The 22,319-nt window shown below is 40.9% G+C and overlaps 1 protein-coding gene across 6 annotated transcripts in view; it reads right to left on the reverse strand.

Annotated features, from left to right (window-relative positions):
- MAP3K5 (mitogen-activated protein kinase kinase kinase 5) overlaps positions 1-22,319 on the reverse strand; it is a 91,140-nt gene that overhangs the window by 5,382 nt on the left and 63,439 nt on the right. For 3 of the 6 annotated variants that reach the window (XR_014546641.1, XR_014546642.1, XM_083607595.1), the window contains exons 14-26: positions 21,052-21,133; positions 20,319-20,452; positions 18,457-18,584; positions 17,373-17,509; positions 14,193-14,298; positions 12,486-12,643; positions 12,003-12,180; positions 11,520-11,540; positions 10,827-11,007; positions 10,566-10,734; positions 6,048-6,233; positions 3,864-3,969; positions 1,362-1,605 (exon numbers count right to left, since the gene is read on the reverse strand). Coding sequence is in view for 2 of the 6 variants with exons in the window: in XM_083607595.1 (XP_083463721.1) it covers positions 1,362-1,605; positions 3,864-3,969; positions 6,048-6,233; positions 10,566-10,734; positions 10,827-11,007; positions 11,520-11,540; positions 12,003-12,180; positions 12,486-12,643; positions 14,193-14,298; positions 17,373-17,509; positions 18,457-18,584; positions 20,319-20,452; positions 21,052-21,133 (1,830 nt within the window). In the remaining 4 variants the exon portion in view is untranslated. The remainder of the gene's footprint in view (positions 1-1,361; positions 1,606-3,863; positions 3,970-6,047; positions 6,234-10,565; positions 10,735-10,826; positions 11,008-11,519; positions 11,541-12,002; positions 12,181-12,485; positions 12,644-14,192; positions 14,299-17,372; positions 17,510-18,456; positions 18,585-20,318; positions 20,453-21,051; positions 21,134-22,319) is intronic. The other 3 variants (XR_014546643.1, XR_014546644.1, XM_083607596.1) reach the window with 1 other exon arrangement.

Here is a 22,319-nt window from a genome sequence, read left to right on the forward strand (position 1 = left end):
ACAAGAGTCCACCTTTAGCAGTGCACCTATATAGCGGAAAAGTGGGGATATATATGTGCGAGCATACGCATGTGCACACTTCCACCACTGAACATTATATGCGATATGGAAGGTGTATTAGGATCATAGTGAATTTAGTAGATATTCACGTAGATTTGGGAATCCATGCTAACTCCTACAGAACAATCACAATAAGCAGAAATCTTAGGATTTATGCCTACTTGCTTCTATGAATGTTTTCGGAGCAAAATCAGCTTTAAAAGCAATACTTAAAATAGTTTTGGACCTGGAAGCTAACAAGAGAGTTTTTTTATATTCTCTGTCTCACATTATTTGATATTTGTTTTTATAATTATTTAGTTCCAAAGACTGAGTTTTCTATAGTATATTTTGAATGGAGGTCAGTAACAATGAAAACAATGCGCTCTAGGTAGCTGTGCTAAGCCAGGTGTTCAGTAGCTTGGATTTGTTCCCGGTGAATGAATTATTAAGAAGACCTGGTGGTGGTTCATACTATTATGAAAATGAATTGTTATTTAATCATGAGTTGTGAATGGCAGGAATATAACAGAAGATCTTGGAAGCCCATGTAACGAAAGAGGTTTAAAAGCCCAAGGACATTTTAAAAGCAGGCTTTAGACTGCTATATCAATCTAGCTAGATGTACGATTCACATGGAAGCAGCTTTTTGTGCACCTATTCTAGCCAGAACTAGAAGAACTGTGTATGGACTTTTATTCAACAGTCAGATTTTTATTTTTATTATTTAAGAAAAGCTAAAATCCTATCAGTTGTCTGTTGGGGAGAAGTCATTAATGGAGTAGGGCCTAGATTTGCCCCCCTTGCTCCTCCTTCCTACCAAACAGCTGATAGGCAAAAGGTAAAGGTAAAGGGACCCCTGACAGTTAAGTCCAGTTACGGACAACTTGGGTTGCGGCGCTCAGCTCGCTTTACTGGCCGAGAAAGCCGGCGTTTGTCCGCAGACAGCTTCCGGATCATGTGGCCAGCATGACTAAGTCGCTTCTGGCAAACCACAGCAGCGCATGGAAACGCTGTTTACCTTCCCACTGGAGTGGTACCTATTTATCTACTTGCAGTTTGACATGCCTTCGAACTGCTAGAACTTCCATTTTTTCACACAGCCCTGACAGCTCTGTGCTCACTCCACTAGATGGGAGTGTCGGTGTTTTACTAGCCTCAAAGAATTAAACTGATCTGGCACAGCAGATTAAGACTTGTGCAAAAATAAATAAATGAAAAATGCCTAATGGATTGTGCAACAATATACTTTAAAATGTTGGTGCAACTCTGTTAAGTGTGATAAGGAATCAGCTCCAGGTCTTCAACTACCTAGGACTTACCTGTTAGTTTCCAATTTTAGCCTTCCAAGTTGAACATTGAGGGATCGCTGGGCAGCCTGGGATTCATGGGATACAGTAGAACTTAGAGTGCTCACTCCTGAGGTAGCTATAGCATCTTCCAGTACAAGGCAAGGCCGATGAATGGTTGGATTTGGAGGTTGCTCTTCATGTTCCTCCTCACCTTCAATGTCCTCCTGATCGGCTGTATCACTCTCAGATGCTAAACTGAAGTGTGTCCTCAGTTCTGTTAGAGAGAAGGCTTAGTGTTAATTTTAGCAATGAAATCACAGACAAGCATGATGGGCTCTGCAGCCTCCTGTATGATGGGCAGAAAAATTGGAGGACTTGGAACAGTACGGGCTGCACGCATTCTCCAGGCTGAAACGAAGATGCAGTTTGTGAAATAAGAAAGGACCCCAGGGATAGTAACCTTGCAGATCTGGCACATCAGGAACAAATAAGAAACCAAGCTGCTAAATTAGGTGCTGATCCCCAGGAAAAACTGGCACAGACTTGTCACCAACAAAGCTTGCTAGTAGCGCCACCAAGAAGGGATAAGATCACACCTATATAAAGCTAAAAGCTGTGTTCAGCTGACGAGACAGCAGCTTGCCACAGAAATTATGCTGACATAGCATGGCAGAGTACTTTGGCTTCCAGTAGAAGCTGAGGAAGTGTACTTATATTGAAACAGACTATATTTGTTTATCTAGTCAACCTATTGCAATTGGCAGAAGTGTCATCCAGCAAGGCCAGCTATGATCCTGTTTAATTGGGGGGTGCTGAGGATCGAACCTAGACAGCTCATTCATACTGATTCAGATCACTGATCCATCTAGCTCAGTGCTGCCTACACCAGCTGGCAGCAGCTGTCCAATGTTTCAGTCCCAGCTGGAGATACCAAGGATTGAACATTGAGATCTTCTGCCTACGAAGCATGTGCTGCAGGGTCCTCACCCCACAGGCTGATCTTGTTCTTTTTCTTGTTTACTTCTTTCCTACCAGGCTTGTTTCACTCTTGCTTTCTTTGTAGTAATTATGTATTTAATTCGTTTTATTTACAAAGATTTATAAACCACTTGGCTGCAAAGCTCTCCAAGCACTGTACCTAATAAAACTGTATTAGTAGGCTCCACTGATCGGCCTGCCAAGCCAGCACTTTTGTCCTGCCTCGCGTGGTTCTATACTGCTCTTGCTTTACATACCATTTCATTTTATGGATATGCTTTTGATGCAACCTTGGCATTTTATTGTGTTTATACTGTAAGCTGCTTTGATTTGGTTATGTAAGTGGGATGCAACCAAAAGAAATCATTACGAATTCTAACAGCCATGTCCTTTATAGGATGTAGGACTGGCACATGGGCTGATAGTTATAAGAGATGTACAGCAACCTCTGCACTACACACAGGCCTTGAGGTCTGACCAGCGGCAGCTACTAAATCAACAAGTGCTGACTAGGATTTGCACTACATCTATCAGGCAATTCATTCTCATGTCTTGTAAATACTCATTGCAGCTGCATGCAGAATGGAAGGCTTATGGGATTTTTCAAAAATAATCTCTAAAGCTCTTTCCTGGTCACTAAGCCGGAGCACTTTTCATACAGTAAATGCTTCAGGGCTTACTATTTTTCATGCCTCTGACCAGAGTTGATTTTTTCCAAACATTTTATAAATCTATCTAGACCAAACTGCACACTTCCTACCATTTATTATTATTATTATTGTTATTATTATTCAGTAACTTCAAGAATCAGTGCCTGAATGTATGTGCTTTCTTCTTCCTTCCCCATTCTTCTTTTCCTTTTGCATGTTGTTGATAGATTGTGAGGCTGCAGGGCCTGGATCGACTTACCTTTCAAACTCTGTATAGCACTTAGAAAATGATAAGCACTTCAAAAGTGATAAATCGCCCTCTTGATTTTAGAAGGAGCATAGGAAGTAGAAGTTGAACAGTTTTTGATCATTTTGCCTTAATGATATGTGCCCCAAAGGGAGCTAATATATATGGTCCAATTAACTGTGTGTTCACTGATCACAGCATGTATTGAGCATTCTGGGAAAGATAGAGTCTCAGATTAAATCTAATGCATTGCTAAACCTTAAAGAAATAAAAAGAGGAGTGTAAAAAGAGGAGTGCCTTAATAATCAGGTGTTAATTCTTTTAGCTGTAGGTCTTAGAACACTTGCAGCTTTAAGTCCTAAGGACTGAAACTATGGTCTCCTTCATAGATACATTTTAGTGGGTATATTTTAGAGACACATAGTTGGTATATTTCTGATCTTTCAATCTATGCTTGAGTCCTGTGTTTGTACACTCCCCCTCCCTCATGGGTAGCCAATAACTGCTTCAAAGATTACAATTTTATTAGGGGAACATAACAAGGGTATGCAACCGCAAACATTAACATGTAACGTTTGGTGATTTCAGCAGAATTTTCCTCCATGTTAAGTGCACTTAGCCTTTGAGAACTATTTCAGTGAGTGGCAAGTGTCTCACCTGGAACCAGGATCGTAATAGCAGTCTGCACAGCTTTGCGAATTATGCTATCTAGCGCAAACATCCAATGTGGTTTGATATTGTGAGTTCTTAAAACTTTATTCACCTGGAAAGAGACACTGGAATTAGAAACACTATTAAGTTTCCTGTCTAATATTAAAGTGTAGGTATGCATAACAAAGAAAAGTTATTATTCATTGTCGGAAAGGAAGGCAATTTTGATATTTTCATGTTTCACCACCATTACACCTAAAAAAAGCATCAGAAAAGGATCTTGTGTCCTAAACAACCATCAGCCTTGGTAGCATGTCAACAAAACAAGCCCTTGCCTTCCCCCCTAATCTTGGGGCTGGAAAGAGGGATGATAGATGCCCGCCCCTCCATCTCAAAGATTAGGAAAAGGGCTGGGTCTGAAGCGTGCCAGAGGGCATGGAAAATGCACTTTAAAAAACCCCTCAGAATGTATGCTGTCTGAAGACATCTTTAGGAAAAAAATTAATAAATGTTCAGAACTAGTACCTTGGAGACCAGAGTTTAAATCCCCATTCAGCCATGAAGCACACCAAGTGAATTTGGGCAGTCAATGACTCTCAATCTAACTTATTTCAGAGAGTTGTTAACACCACCTTGAGTGTCCTGGTTCCCACTCAGTGAAGAACTTGAACATAGGTTGCAGTTTCTACCAAAATCTTTAATGCTGAGATCAGTGCAATGCATAGGCAAAACGCAGTTCAAAAGGACAGCAGCAAGGGAATGGGGTGTGCACGACTTAGCACAGCAAACATTTCTGCTCTGAAGTCTGGGCAAACAACCTAGCTGAGCCTACTCTACCTGCTCATGTCTACACTGGTATCTCTGTGACCTAGGTGGGTCACTCCCTCATCACAGGTGGATGGGACAGGTGGAAAGGCAACACTGAACATGGTTTCTGACAACTACAAAGGCAAAGCTGGATGAGGCAGAACCAATGTTCGACTGCTCCAGAGATGGAGAAGCCTGTGCGTCAGGGCTGTGGCGACTGATGGAAAGGTGGAATAGGGCAAGGGAACGCCCCTGCCTATTTGAACCCTTTTCAGGAGTCTCTTCCTCCGGCTCTCCCAAGCAGAGGCCTTCTCAGTCCGCTGGATCAGTGGCAGAACTTGGGGTCTCAAATTTCAGTGGTGCTCTGTCCGATGTGGGACATGGGTGGCACTGTGGGTTAAACCACAGAGCCTAGGGCTTACCAATCAGAAGGTCGGCGGTTCGAATCCCCGTGACGGGGTGAGCTCCTGTTGCTCGGTCCCTGCTCCTGCCAACCTAGCAGTTCAAAAGCACGTCAAAGTACAAGCAGATAAATAGGTACCGCTCCAGCGGGAAAGTAAACAGCGTTTCCATTCGCTGCTCTGCTTCGCCAGAAGCAGCTTTGTCATGCTGGCCACATGACCCGGAAGCTGTACACCGGCTCCCTCGGCCAGTAAAGCGAGATGAGCGCTGCAACCTCAGAGTCGTCCGTGACTGGACTTAACGGTCCTTTACCTTTACTGTGCAATGCCAGAATTTGATGCCCTCCTGCCTCTCGCCTTCCATTCTACCTCATAGTTGCAGCGCCCCCTAGGCTTTGCACCCAGTACAATCGAACTGAACTAGAGCTCTTCCTGGGGTCATATATTTATTGGCCACATCTCTTCTCTGCCCTGGCTCAACCAGCCTCTTTGCACGCACCCACCCACCCGGATCCATGATATCAAGCTCCCTGGAGTTAAATGTGTGAAATAAATGTGATATGTAACTAAAGAAGGAGGATATTTCTCACATTATTCATAATGTATTAGCCTGGACATAGTGTTTCTCATTCTAAACTCTAGTCCAAGAAACTTGCTTATTTATGTATTTCGATTCCATTTTGTCTCCAGTGAATTCTAGGTGACACACATTGTGTTTCCTCCACCCCTATGTTATCTTCACAACAATGCTGTGAGGTTGGTTAGAATGAAAAACAGACTTGCTCATGGTCACCCAGTGAGCTTCATGTCTCAGTAGGGATTTAAACTATGCCTTCCCAGCCCTATCTGAGCACTGTGACTACTTTACCAAATTGGCTCATGGTTAACTTTCACTCAATTGTATTGCAGATTTAAGACATTCATCAGTATATGAAAAATCAGTGTAGCAAAACTAGCAAAAAAGAGAGAAAGGTATACTTACTGCATCTTGGAAACCAAAGAGGACCAGCTGAACCTGGCTGATGCCATGACTGTCAAAGTCTAGCTCTAGTTTTATCTTTGAAAGTGTATTTGCAATAATTTTGCGATCAGTTGTCCGTATAAATTCTCTGAGACTGGCGACTAAAGTTGTGATGTGTTCCCATTTCAGCTTAGGCTCTTCAGGTCCCTGTTAGAACAAACAAAAAATAGCTAATTACCTTTGTGTAATCATGAGGCAATAGTGAAAATATTCAGTGAATATTCCTCTAGGCACTACTTTCATCTATAGATTTCCATAAGGCTTCAAAAATTCAGTCTTTTTGCAAATACTGTGCTCTTTTAGCTAGGGGATGTATATAACAGAAACTGCAGGTCTCCAGAAATAGACGTAAGTGTATTTGGACTTTCAAAAAAATTCTGATAAAAGTTTCTGATCCAAGGTATCTGAAGAAAGTATGGACAGATTACTGGTTAAAAAACAGGAAGAAGAAAGTAGGAATAAAATGAAGGTTTCCACAATGGAAGAAATGGGCTTCCCAAGGATCTGTGTTGGGACATGTGATTTCTGACTTGCTTATAAATGATCTGGAGTTATGGATGAGTAGTTAGGTGTCCAAGTCTGTGGTTCAAGTGTGAGGTGATGCATATTGGGCACCAAAAATTCAAATTTCACAAATATGCTAATGGGGTTTGAACTGGTGGTGACTGACCAGAAAAGGGACCTTGAGGCCATTCAATGACAACAATCAACCCAGTGCATGTACTAGCAAATTGCATGCAAGGGATTATTAGGAAAGGGATAAAAACAAAGTTGCCAATATCATAATGTTTTTATATTAATCTGTGAGGTTATCACATTTGGAATACGTTGACACATCTTTAAAAAGGATATTGTAGAGCTGGAAAAGTTGCAGAAAGGGAAAAGCAAAATGATCCAGGTTGGAGCAGCTTCTCTATGAGGAAAGGGTACAATGTTGGGAAAGGGGGTTACTTCAGAAAAAAAGGTGAGTTGGTAAGACATGGTTGATGTTCATAAAATTATGCTTAGTGTTAAGAAAGTGGATAGAGAGATGCTTTTCTCACTCATTAGCACTCCCAGGCACCTAATGAAGGTATACAGTGGGACATCCAGGACAGATTGGGGGGCAGGGGGCAAAGACTTCATTACCCAGCACATAAGTGAACTATGGAATCTGCTACCTCAAGATGTGGTGATGGCCATGAACTAAGATTGGCTTTAAAAAAGAATTAGACAAATTCATGCATGATATGGCTAAAAATGGCTACTCGTCATGTTCACTATATTCTACCCTCCAGGATCAGAGGCAGCATGCATCTGAAAAGCAGGAAACAACAGAAGAAGAGAACTATTGCTCTCATCCTGCTTATGGGCTTTTCATAGGCACCTGCTTGCTCACTGTGAAAAGCTGGCTTAGACAGGCCTTTGCCTGACCCAGCAGAGGCTCTTCTTATGTTCCTATGACTTTTAGAAGGCTGTTCTAGACATAAAGAGAAGCGTGACACAAGGCACAGAGGCAGGAATGAGAGAAAAAGACCAGGCTACTAGTGGTGTACTCATTTTCCAAACTACAGTGTAGTTCATTACTATTCATTGAAGCAGTAAACATTTACTATATGAGCATTTCCAAAACTGCAATAGAAAATGTTTTTTCACTTCTATTTCCTATGTCGTTGGTGGCATCTACAGGTGCAAAAGGACTTGGTACATGACAAGATGTGAAACAGCATTCAGTGTATGGAGACATTTGGTTTATTACCTTTTCCCTACCAACACATCTCATTCACACTTTGGAATTTATACCCTGAGCTTCTCAGCTAAGACTCTCACAGAATACTTTTGAATACATTTCCCGTGAATGTGTGAGGAAAGCACAGTGAAAAGGATCACATGCCTTTTGAATATTTTTGTATGAACTGCATCACTGGTTATCTGGAGAAAACTCCTCAATTCATTTTAACCACTAATTTGCTTAGGGGCACACACAAGATTGTGGACATGGGTGGCGCTGTGGTCTAAACCACAGAGCCTCTTGGGCTTGCTGAGCAAAAGGTTGGCAGTTCGAATCCCTGCAATGGAGTGAGCTCCTGTTGCTCTGTCCCAGCTCCTGCCAACCTAGCAGTTCGAAAGCACGTCAAAGTGCGAGTAGATAAATAGGTGGCAGGAAGGTAAACGGTGTTTCCATGCGCTCTGGTTTCTGTCACGGTGTTGCGTTGCCCCAGAAGCGGTTTAGTCATTCTGGCCACATGACCCAGAAAGCTGTCTTTGGACAAACACCGGCTCCCTCGGCCTGAAAGCGAGATGAGTGCCACAACCCCATAGTCGCCTTTGACTGGACCTAACCTTCCAGGGGTCCTTTACTTCTTTTACCTTACACACAGGATTAATAAATAAAGTTTGAAAGCAGCAAATTTATTATTATTATTATTATTATTATTATTATTATTATTAATGCCCCGCCCATCTGGCTGGGTTTCCCCAGCCACTCTGGGCGGCTTCCAACAAAATATTAAAATACAGTAGTCTGTTAAACACTAAAAGCTTCCCTAAACAGGGCTGCCTTCAGATGTCTTCTAAAAGTCTGGTAGTCGTTTTTCTCTTTGACATCTGGTGGGATGGCGTTCCACAGGGCAGGTGCCACTACCGAGAAGGCCCTCTGCCTAGTTCTCTGTAACTTGGCTTCTCGTAGCGAGGGAACCAGCAGAAGGCCCTCAGGGCTGGACCTGAGTGTCCGGGCTGAACGATGGGGGTGGAGATGCTCCTTCAGGAATACAGGACCGAGGCCATTTAGAGCTTTAAAGGTCAGCACCAACACTTTGAATTGTGCTCGGAAACGTACTGGGAGCCAACATAAGTCTTTCAAGACTGATGTTATGTGGTCTTGGTGGCCGCTCCCAGTCACCAGTCTAGCTGCTGCATTCTGGATTAGTTGTAGTTTCTGGGTCACCTTCAAAGGTGCATTGCACATAGAGCGCATTGCAGTAGTCCAAGCGAGAGATAACCAAAGCATACACCACTCTGGTGAGACAGTCTGCGGGCAGATAGAGTCTCAGCCTGCGTACCTGATGGAGCTGGTAAACAGCTGCCCTGGACACAGAATTGACCTCTGCCTCCATGGACAACTGTGAGTCCAAAATGACTCCCAGGCTGCGCACCTGGTCCTTCAGGGGCACAGTTACTCCTGACTAATGAGAGATTTAATTACTCTCATCTCATAATGGTCTGGGCTTATTTAGTGTGGAACTTCCTGTACATAATGATGCTGCAAGAATAAGCCACTTTGAGGCACAGCATTTCCCATATTTGCTGCAACTTGTGGCCTGGGTTTGATAAAATTAGACTCATTGGTGGTGAAATAGATCAGATTGCTCAGCCCTAGTGCTGAGCACAGTTTAGGTATATGCCATGGTCAACTCAGATTTGACACTTAAGTTACATTACTTCACCCAAGGTGAGTCACAGAACAACACTTCATTTATCTACTAATTGCAACATCTGCCATGTGATGCTGTTGTTAGATAGTCATGGCCATTCTCCTGTAACACAATGAAATTTTCTAGCACCATATAAACCAAAGGCTGTTGAGTAAATTCCTCAAAGCAAAGTTGCCAAACTACCAGGGTTAACTGGAGTCAATTCCTTGTAGGCCCATCCTAATGGTGCGCTTTAGCAAGGTCAACTGTGTTACAATTTGGCCAGGGAGAGGAAAGTATTTTTCTGACATTTTTCTGTACATTTTCCTCACTTTTAAATTTTATTCCCAGATTAAAGTACTCTAATAACAGTGTGTGTGTATTTATACAGAACCACACAAATATTTTTGCATTTCTGTTTCCAAGTCAAACAATAGTCTCTGAGAGTTAAATAGAGCATTTGTCACTATACATATCTTGATTGACATGTTTTTATTCCCTATAAATTTTACATAATTCAGCCATCTAGTAATCTGTTTCTGCTTTCAATTTTAAAGACAAAAGCCCCCAATAATGTGGATTACTGTTTACTAGAGACCCAGAACCTTAGGAGAATTCAAGTTTGACTTGTGCACACCATATAGTATTTTACGCTTCTCTGCTTCTACTTTTTACTACTTCTTAAAGCCAATTATTTCTGATAAATATTATTCTACTAAAAAGCCTCTGCTTTCAAAGTGCATGCCTAATTTGCAGCATTTGGGTGCTTGCTATTCTAGGATGTCTTAAATAACCTGTTATACAGTGCACTGAACTTTATAGTTCCATGCTAGTTACTCCTGCTTAAGTGTATATAGGATTGCAGTCTTAAGTCTTGCAGAGGTACTTGCATTTAATTATGTATCCCCACTAAATGAGCCCCTAAACACTCAGTCATCTGATAAAGGTGTTCTAAATTATCAATCATAAACAAATACACCAGAGTAATATCAATGAAACCTTGCAAAAACTTCCAGTTTGGGATGTGCTAGTCCTCTGATTACAAGCACTTATTTTATTATTAACTATGCTAAGGGTATTTGTTTACCTGTGCTAAGGCTTCCATCAAGTTTCTCACCACCTTATCTTGGTCCTCTGTTAGGATTCTATGAAGGGTGGCTCGCCGTTCACTATCCTTTTTGAGCATGAAGATGCCAGAATCCTTCTCTTCAGGTGAAGGAGGTGCACTGTGGTCCTCAAAATTCTCATCTGGGATGCTGCGAATATATAAATTAGAAACTGCTATTAAAACCACCAAATTTATTTGCAAAAGTCACTTTCTTTCCACGAAGCAATATGGAAGGTTTACCTTAGAAAAAGGGACCTTAGCCCTTTTGCATCCTTTTCTCCACAAGATTTGGCTCTCATTTTAAAAGAGAATGGGTCAAGCTTTAATTCTGTGTCAGGTGAAACAGAGCCATATTCGCTGCTGCTACTAGTATCTTCTACAACAACAGGAACAGGCAAAGATATGCTTCGAAGATATTCTGCTCATGGAAGTGAAGAAACCCAGAAATTAGTGTAATCAAGCCCGCTAGACACAGTGAATTATAATAAACATTAGCAATGATCCATCTCATCTAGCATGCAAAGCATATGTAACCTGTGGGGCCTATGGGAGTTGATGTGATGCTCACATCCAAGGTAATGTCCAGATACACTGAACTGGACCACGAGGAAATGTGGCTTTGGTGGGGAGAGAGAGTTCATTATACCCTATGAAAATCCCCTCCCACATGTACAAGTATGGGATCTGCATCAATAGGACAGGATTGATTGTACCAATTATGTCTCTGTTATTGCCCTTTGAAGCAGGTTTTGAAGTTGCACAAGAGGCTGTGGAAGGTGAAAAGAGGAAGTCCCATTGTATGAGAAGATGTCATATTCGGATATTATTTTCTCATTTGAAATGGTAAATGTAGTAGCTAATGACTAAATAAAACACCAAAGTTCGAAGATTTCATTAAGTGTATGAAAAGAAAGGTCTAAATATTAAACTTACCATTTGATCCAACTGAGAGTGCTGTGAGGAAAAAAACAGAAAAGGAAAAGTAATTGAAACCATCCAGAATTCACTTATGAAGTAGAACTAGCAACAGGTAATTTGACCATATTACCGGGGGGCGGGGCGTGTTCAGAGAATTTAAAACAGAGGGGGTTTTGTGTTTTAAGGATTATTTCAAGACACACATAAAGGCCTCAATCTAGCTAAAGTTATTCATGACTCGTTTTCACTGAAAAAACAATTTAACAAGCCTATTATTACTCTCTTAAGTAAGTCTCAATGCTTTCAAAGGGAAGTTAAATATTAACAAATAGTATCATAAACGTTTAAAAAACACTTATTTGATGCAAACTGGTTGATTAAAGTCGCATTTTAAGTATGCTAGTGATTCTGTGTTGAGCTTCTCAAAGAAGCTGTCAGTGTTGGCTAAATTAAACAGAATTGCTAAGCTCTTTGAGCTAGGCATAAATAGGTCTTTACCTGTTAGCTTTGACTGAGACTTCCTTTTTTTGCTTGTAACCTTTAAAAACTCATCTACAAGAAGCTCGTTAGCGCAGGCTCTCTTGTCTGGATCTGGTTCAAAGCAGCACAATAGGAAGGCTTTTGCCTCTGCTGACATGGATTCAGGAATCTCAGGGTGTATTTTGAACATTCCAACCTGACAAATACAGAAAAGGAAAGACAATCAAGACCTTCCACCACAGAGAGGAGTCTTCTTAAAATAAAACATTACATAAAGTCATTAGCATTTCCATCTGAAACTGGTTTTCATTCCCAGGGAGGCATTCATTGGAATTTGAACAACTTTTTAATATTCTCTCTTTAGCGTATTTTCCCTTTTAACTGAATCACTACTGCAAAACATATTCCTCACAGACACACACAGACGAGTGTTTCATCTTATGGCTCTTCTCCAGATCAGCGTCTCTTTTACAAAAACCTAAAACATCTATAGGATCTAACCTTAAACATTGCCGCCTGAGGCTCTCCAAGTTCGTAAAACGGAGGTTTCCCTGTTGCCATTTCAATAATTGTGCAGCCTAGGGACCAGATATCTGCAGCCTTTCCATAACCTCTTGGTCCTTTATCAATGATCTCTGGCGCCATATACTGAAGAGTACCTGTTAAAAACAAGCAGGCAAGCAAAAATTCACTTAGGCAGGAACTTCTTTAATCAAAAGCGAAATCTGGAAGAAAAGCACACAGTCAAATATTAAATTCCCAGGCTTTCATGGTGTTTTGTACTTTATCTAGTGTGCAAAGCATTTTAGCTGTGTTGGCACAATGTAATAGGCTTTGTGTCCATGTTCTGTTCTTACCCTTCCCTTCATGTGCGAAGTTTGGGTGCTTCTAATGTGGTTCATTACATCAGAGTTTCCCCAGTTACACCCAAACTGGGAAACTGTGGTTTAATTTCCATTTACAATCCAGAATAAACCTCAGAAGTGTTTGATTATGGTGCACAAGTGAAAGAAGGAAAGGAGAATCATGGGCTCAGTGCTTGTTCTCAGTCCAATAAATCACAGTTTAAAGCAGCCCATTATCTCAGCAATTCTTACAACATAGGTAAAAATAAATACAGTGGTACCTCAGGTTAAGTACTTAATTCGTTCCGGAGGTCCATACTTAGCCTGAAACTGTTCTTAACTTGAAGCACCACTTTAGCTAATGGGGCCTCCCGCTGCTGCCGTGCCGCCAGAGCACGATTTCTGTTCTCATCTTGAAGCAAAGTTCTTAACCTGAGGTAATATTTCTGGGTTAGTGGAGTCTGTAACCTGAAGCGTATGTAACCTGAGGTACCACTGTAAATGGAATTGTGGGGAGAGACTAAGAGATTTAATTCATTTATAAATATATCTAGACTTTCTCTGCAAGGCAGCATAAAGTGGGATGCAGCAGTAGCTTACCTTAGGCCACACTGCTTTTATGCAAGTTCTGTTTGCATAAAAGTAAGACTATAATACTGAATTTAATATCCACCATCACCACCAATATCAATTGAAATTAAAAATGAAGAGATTGGTAATCAAAATACATTCTGAACATGATTCAAATCTGCATCTGTGAAGCTCAGTCAGATAATCTGAGTATCATTCATTAGCTGTTTAGCAAGAAAGGGGAAATGAGGCAGGGAACAAAGTCTACAAAGAAACATACTGTCTCAAACAGTATGCTGATACCAAAGTATCTATGGATGCATGCTGTCTTGGCTGCTAGACTGAGGAACAGAACACACACAATACCTTGCTCATCTAAGCAAGATGAATATTGCCTCTAGCTATATCAGAACGTTTCCTTATAACATGGAAGGTCAGGAAACTGCAGCAGTCTGGGCTTCTCTTGATTCAGGGACCAGGAATGTTGCTGATAACAGTGAAGGAAACTGCTATGTGTGTTGCGCAAGCAGATTATTAATACTTATCTGATGACCACAACTTGGTCAATGAATAAAGCCACACTCCTGAAAACATTTCCCAATGACTTCAGTGCAACTTTGCAAGTCAGTGTGCTTGGGATCTCAACCCGTATCAGGGTTTTAAAAAATGTACAGAACTAAAGTTGTAATCCTGTACCTACCTTCCTGCGAGTAAGTGCCTTATCTAATTTATGCTCCAGAATATTATTTTACTCTTAAATTAGGCGACTCTGCAATATGTTTTAGAAACATACCTGTGAATGTTTCAGTGCATGGATTTATGCCAGCAAGTCTCTTTGATGTCCCAAAATCTGAAATCTTTAGCACTCCACTGTATGTGTTGATAAGTACATTATCACCCTGGAGGGGAGAATATTTGGAATTGTTACTTTTTTTTAATCTTATGGCTGATCTTGAAAAAGAGTTTGCAGCTAAAATTAATGATGAAATGGCTTGTAATAAAAGAGGAATTAAGTGGAAGCTGCTATTAGTCACTTCATTTCCAGTTCAATGAAACTTCATTCCTGAATGGAAAAATTACTTTCAAACATATTATGAACAAATTCTTTCAAACATATTATGAATAATTGGCTATTTTGATATTTATTACGAGATTTTGGAATTCTAGATTTCTCTAGGTTTATTACGTAAAGTAACATTTGGATCCTTTCATACTTTCTACAGAAATTAGTTTTTTATTAAATTAGTTTTTAGGGGCTTTTAAATTTGTTTTTATAAATTAGCTTATACAGTGCTTTTTTCTTTAAAAAAACCATGTATAGGGATACTCTCATTTTAATACTCATATTGAAATACTGCCCCTCAATGAGGCCAAACTTAGATTCACAAAATGTTTAGGGTATGTGTACCCCTGCGTCCCCCCAGAAAAAAAGCACTGAGTTTATATAAAATCTCCCAATCATTTTTTTTTTTTGCTTTGCATTTTTAAATATCATGCTGCCTTATTTTTAAAGGCTCTCTACATAAAACAAGACAGAAATGAAATCTAGAATTGAGTTGTGTGTTTGCTGCAAAACAAATAGGTCCATGCACAGTTGCATCTTCTATTCCGAATAGGGGGGTTTCCCTGTGTCATATAACTGCTTATGCAATGCTGCCTGGCAGTTGATAGCTGGCGCTGTTGCAACAGCAGTGATCTGTCTTATAACATAGGGTGTATACACTGTGCTAGGAAAGAGAACTCCATCTGATTTTATGCAGGCAACATTTTTGAAGAACATGAGTAAAATGGAAAGTGCCATATGCACAGCCACAACGTGAACTCGTAGCTGAAAAGGAGATTTGAACTCTGGCAAAGAATTCCAAAAGGTCTATCCTATTGGATCATAGTAATCTATCCAACTGGATCATTAGCAGCATCTAAGGAAATCGGTGTGGCTGCATAAGGAGCTTACAGATGAGCTGAGAGTTAAGAAGGGCATGTATAAGAAAGGGAAAATCACAGAGGAGGAGAATACACAAGTAGCCAACAGTTGCAGGGGGAAAGTCATGCTGGCTAAAACTCAGAATGAGCCCAGGCTTGCAAGAGAGGTTAATAATAACAACAACAACAACAACAACAACAACAACAACAACAACAACAACAACAACAACAAATGTTTCTTTGGCTATGTCCAAAGTAAGAGAAAGAACAAGCAAGTGGTAGGTCCTCTGCGTGGGGAACACGGAGAAATGGGTGACAGAGAAAAGATAGAACTACTCAACACCTACTTTGCCTTGGTATTCACCCAAAAGGAAAGCAATGCCCAACCTGGTAATAACAGAATGGTAAGGAGGGCGCTACAGCTCAAGATAGGAAAAGAGGTAGTAAGGGAACACCTAGCTACTTGAAATGAATTATACTTTAAATGAATACTAAAGGAGTTTGTGGATGTAATTTCAGAGCCTTTGTCTATTAGAGAATTTTTGGAGAACAGTTGAGGTCCCTACAGACTGGAGGCGGGAAAATGTTGTCCCCATCTTCAAAAAGGGGTGAAAAGAATAACCAGGTAACTACCGACCAGTGAGCTTGACATCGATACCAGGGAAGATCCTAGAACAGATAATTCAGTAGTCGGTCTGTGACCATTTAGGAAAGGATGCTGTAATTACTAAGACCCAGCATGGGTTTCTCAAAAAAAAAGTAATGCCAGACCAATCTGTTTTCTTTTTTTGATGGAATTACAAACTTGGTGGATCAAGGAAATGCTGTGGACATGGTGTATCTTGATTTCAGTAAGGCTTTTGATAAAAGTCCCCCATGATATTCTCATGAGGAAGCTGGTAAAATGTGGGTTGAATGAGGTAACTGTTAGGTGGATTTGTAGCTGGTTGACTGATCAAACCCAAAGAGTACTCATTAATGGTTCCTCGTCATTCTGGAAAAAAGTGACAAGTGGAGTGCCGCAGGCTTCTGTCCTGGGCCCGTTGTTGTTCAACGTCTTAATAAATGACTAAGATGAAGGAATTTAGGGGATCATATTTGCAGATGACACCAGACTGGGAAGGGTAGCTAATGTTGCAGAAGACAGAATCAGAATTCAAAATGACCTTGACAAATTGGAGAACTGGGTGCATGCTAACAAAATGAATTTCAATAGGGACAAATGTAAGGTTCTACACTTAGGCAGAAAGAAACAGATGCACAAATATAGGACGAGGGACACCTGGCTTACTAGCAGTACATGTGAAAAGGATCTAGTGGTCTTGGTAGACCACAAGCTTAACATGAGTCAACAGTGTGATGCAGCAGCAAAAAAAGCAAAAACAGCTAATGCTATTTATGCTGCATCAAAAGAATTACAGTGTCCAGATCAAGGGAGGTAATTGTACCACTCTATTCTGCCTTGGTCAGACCACACTTGGAATACTGTGTCCAATTCTGGGGACCACAAGGGTCTGGAAACTAAGCCTTATGAGGAGTGCTTGAAGGAGCTGGGTATGTTTAGCCTGGAAAAGAGGAGACTGAGAGGAGATATGATAACCATCTTCAAATATCTTAAGGGCTGTCACATGGAGGAGAGAGCATGCTTGTTTTCTCTTGTTCTGGGGGGGAGGACTCGAACCAATGGCTTCAAGTTGCAAGAAAAAGGATTCTAACTAAACATTAAGAAAAACATTCTGACAGTAAGAGCTGTTCAGCAGTGGAAGAGACTCCCACAAGAGGTGATGGACTCTCCTTCCTTGGAGGTTTTTAAATAGAGGTTGGATGGCCATATGTTGTGGATGCTTTAGCTGAGATTCCATCATTGCAAGGGGTTGGACTAGATGACCCTTGGGTCCCTTCCAACTCTAAGCTTCTATGATTCATCAGCTTAAGACTCTGAGAACTGAATCAAGTACCTCTCCATTCCATTGCATTTTGCTTCAGAGGGCACTTAAGGATAACTTCATGTCCATTACATAAATCTAATGCTTTTTGTAAAGAAATCTACCTTTATGTCTCGATGCACTATTTGATTATCATGGAGGTATTTCAATCCTTCAAGAATCTGTTTGGTATAAAAACCAATGGTCTGTTCGTTATCCTTTAATGGTCCCCATTTCGATCTCAGAAGAGCAGAAAGGCTGCCTGTAATATAGAAAAAAAGGCAATGAAGGCAATTTTCAAATCAGGAAGATCGCCATTGTCATTAGCCCTGTGGAGATGTTCTGGCCAGGCTGGATGGAAAGGGGAGCAGGATTTGGACAAGAGTATGGAACTGATCCTGGGGAAGGACCCAGTGGCCTGGGAGGGGCTGATCTGTTTCGCTGCCTATGCATCTGGATAGGCTTGTCAATTAAAATAAACAATATCCCTTTTTATTATATAATATAATAGAAAAAGAGAATGAATTGCTTATTCCAATTCAAAGGCCTGTGCTATTTTTAGGTCATCTGAGATATGCAAGTCGGCAGGAAAGCAAATCCCAACATAATGGAATTGGTAAAGTTCTGTTAATCCAGCCAGCCGCACTAGTTCTAGATAACTAAAGTATAAAATGTCAACATCCTAGGCACATAGAAAGGAATTTCACTTTGCACTAAGGTGACTGCTAAACATTTTGGCTTGCCAGACAGAACAATTCCCCTTTCCCATTCCTGCTGCTTTGGCGGTCTCCTGACATCCCCCATCCACTTGAGCCAATTTCAGGTAGTGTGGGAAGGAGAAGAGGGCAGGAAGCTCTATTGGGCAAGTGGAAGTCATTGTGCAGGGCTGCCACTGACGGGACTCATTAGCTGAATTGTGCCCCAAGATTTGTATATATTGCAGTGCAATCCTAGTGCTGTCTTCTCAGAAGTAAGCCCCACAGAGTTCTCAAGGGCTTACTCTTAGGTTAGGCCTATGGTCTAAGGAACTTAATGTTGTATACATGCCTATTAGATGGGTGTCATCTGTAAACACGTCAATGCCTGAGCTAATATGAAGGGTCCTGCTTTCTCCGGCTCAGTGAAAATGTGAGCGGAGTCTTGTGAGCACAACAATCTCTGCATCAGAACAGAATATATATATATATTCATTAACCAAAAGCTGCTTACCTCCTGGTACTTGTTCCATGAATATCTTAATGAATCCATTTTCACTAAACGAGCCAAGATACTGGACAATGTTCTTATGTTTGAGGTGCTTATGCAAAGCTATTTCTTCATGTAAAGGCTGGGAATACCTGAAAGAAAGTTCAGACTGCCTCAATCAGCTTATTTCACTGTATGGAGTTCCATACCCTACCATGCTGTGATATAAATTCAAAAGCAACCCGAAATAGCAATTCTGCTAGTAAATACTTTAAGGTAAAATGGTACAGGAAATTGCCCAGGCAACGTTTATCAAAAGGAAATAGGTCTAAATGATAATGGAGAACAAACAGGCAGGCAGAAAGCTTGAAGGCTAAATAAATGAACCATCCCAACAGCATAGAAAAATAAAACTCAAGCTTATCTCTCTGGTTGAATAATCCAGCATAAATGAAAAGCTTTTAAAGTGGGAGGTTTATAGGAAATGTCAACCATGGATGTTTGCCTAAAGTGCAATAACATTTTTTTTCCTTCTTCACTGAGAGATCTGCAGTTTTCAGCCAGTATCCACTCACATGTGCTATTTGGCTGGCTTTTTCAGTGATTTTCTGTGTTTCTTCTGGAAAACTAAGGTATGGAGCCTGTTTTAATGACATGCCAGCAGCCAGCTTTTGCAACCCCACCCCTGCTCACAGGAGTAGTTAACTTGTGTTCATGGTGTATTAGTCATTCTATTGTTGTACTGATCATGTGAGTAGACCACACAATCTATTAGGATTTTCTTTGGTGGTGGTGGTAAACCACCAGTGTAATCAGGACTGAGTCTCTGATTTGAGGTATTAAGGTTGAATTTTTACAAATCCATCCATTTGAATCCTTCTGCAGTGTCGTGTTCCTGACCATGTGCTGAAAGTTACCAGGCACAAAATCTTGAGGCACAAGACTACTCCAATTTCAGGGATCGAGGGGCAGGGCAGGGCCCACCTTTCCCCATGGCACTTCACATACTCCCATGTGAAGTCTAGGGCAGCAATCAGGAGCGTAGAAAGCTGCCATAGACGAGTGTTTTCGAGAACCTGTGTGTTGTGGCCCTCCTGCTCAGGCCCCTGATTCTGAGCTGAGCCCCTCCACTGAAACCCTCCTTCTGAAAGTCTTCCAGGTCCCCTCCTTCCTTGGCTTAGGATGAGGAGGTTGAGCTATCCAATGCCAGGGAAGCCACTTCTCTGCCAGGAGAGGTGAGGGGCTCCATGTCACAGAGTGAGCTATCAGAGGAGCAGGAAAGCCAGGCATTGTCTTCAAAGAAACAGAGGTGCAACCAGAGGCAGGATCATCCCCCCTCCCCCCAAATAAGGAGCACCTGGCTTCAGGCCAGGAGTTCTCAGCAGGCCAAGCATTCTCGCAAGTAACTAGACTTCCCATGTCTCTGTTTAAAAGCATGGCAGATAGTTGGGACCAGTTGTCTGAACAACTTCACATTCCTGTGCCGTCTGATGTTGCAGCTCCTGATCCTGGAATCCTCACCACTGGCCTCATCCCTTAACTGTGTTTAGGGAACCTCGTTGGCACCTAAGGGCATTTGGACTAATTCCTGCTCTTCTCCTGTTGCTAAATTTGCACTGTCAGTCTTCTAGAATGAAGCTTGGCTTCTTTAACTAACAAGCAAGTGCAGCTGTCATTGTTCTTGGGCAGGAGCTAGAACACTGAGAGCCTGGAAATCAAAATATTATGCAAAAATGACTACACCCTGCACACCTAAAGCAGCCTATGAATCACTTTGATTAAGCTTTTTATGTCTAACATCTAACACATCATGCAATTGTTTAAACTTTGGAGAACTAAGAACACGGAGCACATGAAAGCCTATGGAATGCAGACCGTTACTTTACCTGCTATCTCTTTCTGGGATTTCTTTAATGGCAATTCTCACTTGATTGCTCATATCTCGTCCTGCATAAACTACACCGTAAGTGCCTTTACCCAGAATAACTCGATCACCATTTTCATCATATTCGTAGTCATACTACAACAGAAAGTACAACAAAAGGAAAATATCAGTGATTCTAGTATTTATTCCGTTTAAGTATTGTCTTGTGTGCTTAGAAATAACACAGGGAAGTCATGCCTTACCTGAATTAAATTGCAGTTGTCAGCCTGGAATAAACATTTCTAAGAAGTATCTTAGAAGTTCCAAGTCGTCGAAACATAGAGTAACCTCCATTTGTTTCTAAATTTACACCCTGCACTTCAGTGGCCAACTGATATTCCCAAAGCAGCAATTCACTATGATAACACTACTTTGCAATGGATTTTACAGCTACCACAGAGGAATCAAGAACATGACTGAAGCCAGTGATTGTTGGACATGCTTAGGGGCGCAAGACTGAAGCAGTACTTTCAAGTTTGAGATAAACTGCATTAACAACTATTACTGGAACAATCCAGAAGTTGTTAATTTGACACCGAACGCTTTCAGTATGAAGGAGGTGAGGATTTGGCTTGCTATTTATCCAAAGCAGTTAAGGCTCATCCAGCTAATTATCCAGTGAAGAAAAAGTAACCCAACAGGAGCACAATTCTGTAAAAGTGTGAGAAGTAGCAGGAATGAAAGACTGCCCTTACCTCCAGAGAGTCTCCATCACATTCACCTTCCTCCGTGTTCTTTCCTATTTCTTCAGTGATGCTATTAACCATTTCAAAAAATCTGCCAAAAATCCATATGAAAGAAAATATAGTATTACAGCAAAATGAATCCTAGTGGTTGCCTCTTTTTTTTAGCCGCTTATGACTGTTTCACTGTGTTCATAATAGCTTTTACGGCCTCCATTTTAAGAACATAATAACGTAAGAAAAGCCTGCTGGATCAGGCCAACGGCCCATCTAGTCCAGCATACTGTTCTTACAATGGCTGGACAGTTGCCTGTGGGAAACCAGCAAGCAGGATCCGAGCACAAGAGCACTCTCCCCTCCAGTGGTTTCCAGCAACTGGTACTCAGAAGCATTGCATAGGCACTGTGGCTGGTAGCCATTCATAGCTTTCTCCTCCATGAATTTGTCTAATCCTCTTTTAAAGCCATTTCCCTTCTCCACTCAACAGCATCAGTACTGATATACAACAGATGCCCATTACTGTGTCCTTTTTGGAAACACAGGAAAACCTGGGGAAAGGTCTCTTCCTTAGATGATTATTCTGCATTGTTTTAAAACCTATCTTTAGCTGTCATTTTTGTGGTGTTTTTAAAGCTATTGTGGTAGATTTTCTGTAAAGTGTCTCAAGATTAATGTGAAGAGTTTTTCATAAATTGATAAAATACATGCAGTTCTGCATGTGTTTATGAATGAATGCGTACTCTAATAATATTGTGCTCCTGAGTACAAACCATGATTTCTAATTATATCACAGCTGGACAACAGGGATTAACAAAATCTACCACATCCATTTTTGGCCTATTCTGTTTGCCATCCAGATTAATTTTTAAAACAGCAGTTGCACAATTTGCCACAGTTTTAGCTTGCGTCTTATTTTCTTTACATTGTTACTATTGTAAAGGAAGACATGCTGATAAAACATCATCCCAGAAGGAATCCTGAAATAAGTGTACTATCACATCAGGATTCCTTTGTATGCTGGAATTGTCTGTATGTGCAATGATTCAATCTTGATGTGAATGTATGATTGCAGCAAGATAATTACTATTACAATTGTTGTTGTTACAATTGCAAAGAAAAAATTGATGGATGTTGATGATTAGAACAATGTAAACTGAAAAAATGTGGCCAACTATTCATCTGAATACAAATTGGAAATCAAAACCAGAAGAATGTTGTGTTTCCCAACACAATGGTGCAACCCTGTAAGCAAGACCAGGTAACTCGTAGCTTCAAAATCC

The sequence above is a fragment of the Podarcis filfolensis genome (assembly GCF_964270895.1).
Source record: "Podarcis filfolensis genome assembly, chromosome: 3".
Taxonomy (NCBI): domain Eukaryota; kingdom Metazoa; phylum Chordata; class Lepidosauria; order Squamata; family Lacertidae; genus Podarcis; species Podarcis filfolensis.